This window comes from Neocloeon triangulifer, unplaced genomic scaffold, assembly GCF_031216515.1.
Source record: "Neocloeon triangulifer isolate White Clay Creek 2 clone unplaced genomic scaffold, ASM3121651v1 ptg000015l, whole genome shotgun sequence".
Taxonomy (NCBI): Eukaryota; Metazoa; Arthropoda; class Insecta; order Ephemeroptera; family Baetidae; genus Neocloeon; species Neocloeon triangulifer.
Genome location: NW_026775557.1, coordinates 5,922,049 through 5,929,334, shown reverse-complemented (window position 1 = coordinate 5,929,334; position 7,286 = coordinate 5,922,049). Strand labels below are relative to the sequence as shown.

Below are 7,286 nucleotides of genomic sequence, written 5' to 3'. Positions count from 1 at the left end.
CGAGTAGCCAACCAATGAAAAAGCTGCGCTAGTCGTCGTATAATGAATCACTCGCTGATTGGCTAAATAAGAGCGCTCACTTTAAAATTACGTTCCATTGATAACATTAGAGTAATTTCTTATCTCTTTCCTCTTATCTGGAAATGCAAGTCATTTTATCATGTTACGCATAAATTTTTTAACTTATTTATAGCAGGTCTGAATCGTGTAACGGGTACAGAAGCTTGGAATACATAGCAAAGGAGAGACCGCTTAAGGTGTCACAGAAGTGGGATTGCATAATCAGCTGGACGTGTTTTGGAGGATTTTTGTCAACACCCGGAAATCTCACCATTTAAACATTCTTGACTAGCAAATTAAAATCTGCACGAATCATGATTCCTCAATTTAGCAACGAGACCAAACACTTGATCATTCACACTGGCAACATTCTCAATCTGAGCGAGGTTAAGAAAAAAGTCGGACAAAATCTCACGGAAGAGGTAAGACAAATAAAAAAATGTTGGAATTGTCCTTAATTTGACCGTCGAACGTGCTGTTTCTGTACGCTCAGAGATAATTTTGAAATTCACTCTTCACTCTTAACAGGTTACTGAAAGTCTGCGAATCACTTTGAATGACTGGATTGCATCAAACGGAAACCTTGGCAGCGATACTTCAGTAGTTGAGGTATTTTTTTTTTTTTTTTTTTTTTTAATTTCTTTAACTGCATTTTTTATGCATAAATAAATAAATATGCAGAGATTAGATGTTATACATAATATCATTATTTAAGGATTGCATACAATTAACTAATATTTTAATTGTTTATTTTGATTTTTTTTGTAGGTTCGAGGGAAGCAATGTTCATTAGATGTTCAAGAAGAAAGGAAAGATTTAAAGATTGGTCTAAAGATGTTCCTGCCAGTGCGAGCACCGACTGATGTCACCATGATTTCAAGCGCCCTGTCGAAACGTATTCAATCACAATATCCAATTTTCTAGAAAACAATTAAAAATTTGTATTTTAGTCATGAAAGAACTTGACACGCCTCATGTTGAGTCATTTGTCTTGAGTCAAGCTGGTAGACAAGCCGAGGGAATTGAAACTGAGCAGCAGCTGTCTCGATTGGAACCTTTGTGGAAACAGATTGAGCAAGAGCTAGACAGTGGTCGGGTTTTGAGTGCAGGGGTCAGTGATATCGACACAGAGTCATTCGTCACTCTTCACAACAATGCTAAAGTATGTGTTAAAATCACAAGGAAATGTTAAGATTTTCCTGTTCTATAATTGAATGAAAAATTACGACTGCCAATTTCCATCTTGTATTTATTTATTTTTATTTCTTCAGGTGAAGCCAAGCATTGTCCAGATAAATTTGGCCACCTGCTGTGTCGTTCCTCCCGCACTTCAGGCATTTACGAAAGAAAACAATGTCCAGTTGCTGACTCACAACGACCCTCTCGGTAAGAAAGAATAAAAAAATTTCAAAAAGATTTAAGTGACAATCAATATTTTCATTAATTTTGTAGACTTGCTGCCTGATACTACAGTGAGTGAGATTTTCGGCGCTGGATGGCGTTTGGGATGGGTGCTGCGCTCTCAGGTTCATGTCAAGTGCCGCGGTGTGTTGGCCAGCAAGGGATTCATCATATGCGTAGAGAGGGAGTAGAATTTTACTTTTTACAAGTATTATGGAGCGAAAATATTATTTCCATCAAATTCATAGCTCATAGAGTTGATTATGGAAAATTGGGTTTAATATTTTAAATAATTTAAAGGTAAATAATATTTGTATGGATTTTATTCCACTGCTCGTTATGTATTTTACAGAGTTTAGTTTAAAAATTTATTATTCAGTTTTAAACTATGTAAATTTTAACCTTTTTATTCTTTGAGATAGTAATTACATTAAACTTAATGCATTTAATTTTTTCAATGCAAGGTATTTTCATTTTACACTCTACAACTTTTGAAACCTTGAATCGGAGCAGAAACAAACGAGGCAGAACGCGCACAGGGTGGCGCAAAAGAATTTGCCCAGAACACGATACCCGTCGACACAAAGGCACTTTCAAAGGCTTCACCTCTGTCAGGGCGGTGGGCAAGCGAGTGTGTCCGTTCCGTACGGGCCCTGATGGCTTCGCAAGACAAAGAATGACTGCCTATTTTAAAATGTGACAATATTGCGTGACGACGATGCTTGCTGAGTTGTGACAGGCAAATGTAAACCCGTGGGACCAACAAGGCCCACATTTTCATCGCGTGATCACCTTCACTTCAGCACTCACCTTGCTCAGGGCGCACCCTTCCAAACAGGGTAAACCAGTTCACTCGGTGCAATGCTCTGTGAAACTGCGCCGCGCTCCCAAACACTCTCCCCCTGAATGAGAAAAAAAATTTGTTTGCTTAGACCAGAGTTTAGTAGTTTGAGACCCAAGAAAAATTTATCACTCGACGTCTATAACGAGCGTTTTCAAATTTTCTGCAGAATGATTATTAAGTTTGATCATGAGGAATGAAAAATGTATGATTTATTATTATTTATCTATATTCAAGTCTCAAGTTTTGTTGAATGACTTTATTGCGTTCTGATATTAATATTTAAAAATTAAATTTTTCCCATTTTCTATAAAAATATATCTTCAATTATATTTTAAATGAAGATCAAAAATTAAATAAATAAGAAAAAATAAAATGTAAATTTTTAAATTAATTAAAGAAATTGTTTTGTGAAAAAAAATTGAAAATAATAAAAATACTAATAATTAAGGTGATATAATTTAGTAAATTTAATGACATATTTGTTGTGTTCTTGTTAGAGTACTTGATTGTTTTTAAGAAATTCCCATCTTAAATTTGATTTATTTTTTAAATTTGAATAATTGAAATAAATTTTTTTTGTGAGATGTTTAGGCATTGCTACAAGTATGCAATGAAATACTTAATCACATTCAGATTGAACAAATTTTAATCTTTAATCTCATTCAAAAATTAATGCGGCCAAATATTCGCTATACAGAGTACGGAGTAGGGACAAAATTTATTTTAATCCAACACACCTAGCGCCGAGGTTACAAGAACTAAACCCGACTTTAATGAGTGCAATTGAAGCATGAGTAAATCCACTCTGAATAAAGCTGTTGAGAGTCGAGCGAAAAATGGTGGACATAAAACTCGGCTATAATGAGCAGCATATTTTCGCCCTTAATCCGAATAAATCGACCTGCTGATGGAAAAAATACGCGTCCACTCGCGGGTGCCGCGCGCTGCATCAATGAAAAACCAAGGATTTAGTGGCACTTAAATCACCTCAGGAAAGAGGCTTATGGTCGCAGGCAGCCAGCTTTGGCTGCTCCTTCGTGAAAGACGTGTCTCGTTTAGTCGGTGACTTGAAGTGATTAGCATAATCGCCAACTCTTGCATAAAGCTGACTACTTATTCACGCGCTCCGCCTGGAAAATAATAATTACGAAAACACAAGTTGTGTCAGGTGTGTTGGTTCTGTGGGGAAAAAAATAAAAAGAAACTTGTGAGTCGACAAAAAACAGATTCTCTGGAGTGGTGACATTATGTCTTCCTCACCTCTCACGACGCTCCTCTCCTTGTTATAGGCTAAAAATTAAAAATATTATGGAGAATTGTGACTACTGACCTCCCATAAACAATTGATTCTCAGGTTATTGTGATTTTTAAAATTCTTTAATTGCTGAAATTTGGAAACCTTTTCCATTTTCAGATAAGAGTTGTAGATTTTTATTATTTGGTTTGGATCTATTCATTTATTAGGCATTTTGGCATTTATTAGCTTTATTTTTAATAATTAGGGATTCCGACCAAGGTAAAAATTATTTTTTATTGAAACACATTATTTTGCATTTTTTGAACATCAGATATTGTTGCATGCTCGCGCGACATCCCCGACGTAAATTATTCTAGACGTCCTCTGTCTCCAAAAGAATCCTCAAAAGATAAAATTGTAGTCATAAAAGCGGCCCGTCAAAATGATTCACGCCTTGGAGACTCAAATCTTTGGGTGGCCCGGCAATTCATTTAAAAAAAAACGGTGCGATAAAATTATTTTTATCGCTCTTGCTCCTCCTCTTTTTTTTCTCCTGTGGGCTGCCAATTTAATTATGTAAAAGAAAGTATCAAATAAAAAGCAGCAGGTGTGGATCAATTTGGAAATAAAATTTCCTCTCTGGAATAATAAACGAAGGGAATTTGTAATTTTATCAATTACATCGCGCTCGAACGCGGCTGGCCTCGTAAGTTTGTCACAGAAACACGATGTTATATTGTATTGAAAGCGGATTGGAGCGATTAAACGCTGTTTTTTTCCACCTAATCTGCGCCTCGAATCTTTAAATATAAATCGTTAAGTATGTCACACCGCGGTTCGGGCCGTATATAAAAAACGCACGCACGGCACAACAGCCGCAGTGTGTGTGTTTTTGGATGTTTTGAGATGAGACACCGAAGATTACGCGAGGGAGATTAATGAAAATGTCGCGGTGGGCAATGTCCGTAATATAAAAATCATAAAATAATGCACGCTGGCCGGAGTTTTTCAGATGCTTCGCGACCACGACGCGTTTTCGTGATGTGGATAGAGGAGTTAGAGAGGTATTTTATTTTTATGGGCGAGCATATAAGCCTTTTTCACGCTGATCCTCTCCTTGCCATTGTTTATCTGAAGGTGGGATTAACAGCATTTAAACTGCTAAATTATTTGTTGCTTTTATGGTTTGGAATGCTTATTATTTGCTATATATCACCGCATTATAAAACCGATATCATTATTTAGGGTTTTAAATTTAGTAGAAAAATTTCCATTCGTGTCTACAACAATTAAAGTACCAAATTATAAGACCGTGCGTATATAGTGATGAAATATTTATTGGATCTCAATCATTGAAAGTTTTTGTTTGAGAGATTAATTGAAAAAATTAGTTATTTCAAATTTGAATTTGATATTTAGGTTGGGATATTAACTTAACGATTGCGTCGATAATTTCTAAATGGTAACAAAGTGGTAAAAAAAACATTTATTTTCAATTGTCTCTATCCATTTTGTTTGCGGTTTAATTTTTTTTTATTCATAATATGATTTTGTTTGTGTTAATATGAAAAATTCAAGCCAATAAGATGTATGAAAATTAGTTGAACAAAGCCAAGTAATTAATATAACCGCGTACTTGTATGTGGATTTTAATTTTTCAATGAAATTAAAAGTTTTTAGCATCTTTGTCTCTTTTGTGGGAATAATGAAAACTTCATTTCCACCTTTGCATACATTGGACGTCGTTGCGGGCGTTTTGTAAATAGTGAGCATCATTCGGCGCCGCCAAAACACGAGGGTGGACGGTTTGCAGAGCGGAGAGGGTGCATTCGCCAATACACCGCGTGCAGTGCCGTGCGTGCTGCGTATATGCAAGCCCAGATAGATTGGAAGCGAGAGGGTGAAATTCTAGACGCCCAGCGCGCACATATCATGAGCTGGCTCCGAAATCGAGGGTCCCTCGGTAGACAAAGTGTAGACGCCGTACTAACGTGCGTCTACGTACAAAAACCATTATGTCGTCGTAGAGAGCCGCAGAAAAAACCATTTTATTATTTCCTATTAGGGAGGCGTGCAGCCGCCGCCCCCGAGGGACCAAACACTACACTCGTCGCGTACTTTGGATTAGGTCAATTTAATGAATCTCGTTATCTCGCCCCCGTGGTGCATAATGAATTGCGTAGCTTTTTACAATTAGAGAAACACAACATAAAGGACTAATCAGGTTTCTTTTTTAATATAAAACAAGGTTAATTATTATTATTATTAATATTATTTTTTGAAGAAAAACGTAGACGTGAATAATTACTTAAACATTGGAAATTGGAAATAAATTTATTTTATAAAATTTTACAAATTTAATGTTTTATAATGATATTTTCACCGCTCGCGCTCATAATAATTTAATAATGATTTTTTAAAAAATTAATGAATTAAAATTAATAATTCTTCAATAGTTTTGCTGGATTTGATTTTTAATAATTAATTAGTTCATGGTACTTTGAATACTTTGAATTGAAACAGTCTTTTAAATTTGTGTTCCTAGATTTTACAATGTATTACAGAGTTTGCCGTAAAGCGAAATAGAAAAATAAACCCACCCTCTCTTCACTTGTATTTAATTTGCCTCGAGTGCCTTTAATTTGGGAGCCAACACAAAAGCAGAGGAGAGAGGCAGTGGCGCTGCAGAGAACGATTATTAATTCCGCTTATTGCAATGGATATCCAATTACTGTACAGGGCGATCAGTGCGAAAGAGGAAAAACATCGCAGGCAGGAGGGACGAAATTTTATTAACGAATAGAGCGCGCGCGAAAGCTTCATCACGCAGAGAGTTTGTCCGCGTTATTTTTATTATATATTATATCTCTGAAAAAGGCGCAGCAGAAGGGAAAAAATATCAATTCTGGGAGAAGATTCTGCTGTGCAGAAGGATTTCGATGGTGAAGGAATAAATTGATTTTTCATAGCTTTGAGCGTGATGACACCAAAATGGTGTTTCTTCGTACACTGCAGGCATTTCCATCATCAGCGCCGCCGTTGCCATGGAGACGTCGTCGCGCAAAAAGAGCAGCACGGAATCTGGGAAGCTGCGCTGCCCGACCGGAGATGCTCTCTTTCCAGCAGCCAGGCAATTTCGCCCTGCTCTCTCCATCTGCAGCTTTTTTGCGTTGCAGCTCCGCCTTTCTTACCGCAGGGCAATCAAACTCGCCTCCTCTCATCTCTCAGCCTTAATCATTTCCGAGCCACCGTCTAATTGAAAAGCTCCTGTGTTTTTCCTCTCGGTCCTGTAAAGCGCAGTTTTTTAATACGGTGAACCACAGTCAATTTAAGGTTTCCAGACGTATCATACATTAAAAATTAATGTTATATTTATAAAATAAGAAAATATTAAATTTAACAAAAAGTACATTTTATAATGAATTTGAGATGTTTTTTGTTCAGGCTGTTTTTGGTGCTGCTGAACCTGTGACTTATTCTCATACATTTTTTCTCCGAAAATACGCTACATTGTTATACAAATTGACAAATAATGCAAAATTGTCCTTAACAATTAAAAACGTTTTGTAAAATTTACTTACTGATTCAATTTGAGAAAAAAGTAAGGACATAATAAGAGCAAAACACTACAGCTGACTTGGCTGACTAAATAGGTATATTTAAAAAAGTATGATTTTGTTTTATTAAAAGAGCGTTAAATTTTAGACATTCAAGTGTTACATTAAAAATTATTTTGCTACATAT

The 7,286-nt window shown here is 36.1% G+C and overlaps 1 protein-coding gene across 1 annotated transcript; it reads left to right on the top strand.

Moving 5' to 3' along the window:
- The first annotated feature begins 197 nt into the window (after positions 1-197).
- Positions 198-1,919, top strand: LOC132202676 (glutamate--cysteine ligase regulatory subunit). Its single transcript, XM_059629743.1, has 6 exons — positions 198-482; positions 589-669; positions 829-955; positions 1,011-1,222; positions 1,332-1,446; positions 1,513-1,919. Exons 1-6 carry the CDS (start codon positions 375-377, stop codon positions 1,650-1,652), a joined length of 783 nt encoding a protein of 260 aa, XP_059485726.1. The 5' UTR covers positions 198-374; the 3' UTR covers positions 1,653-1,919.
- Positions 1,920-7,286: the final 5,367 nt, after the last annotated feature.

Coding starts and splice junctions, on each gene's coding strand:
- LOC132202676 (XM_059629743.1), top strand. CDS start 375: ATGATTCCTCAATTTAGCAACGAGACCAAACACTTGATCATTCACACT. Junction 670..828: donor GCGATACTTCAGTAGTTGAG/GTATTTTTTTTT, acceptor TTTTTTTTGTAG/GTTCGAGGGAAGCAATGTTC. Junction 956..1,010: donor TTCAAGCGCCCTGTCGAAAC/GTATTCAATCAC, acceptor TTTGTATTTTAG/TCATGAAAGAACTTGACACG.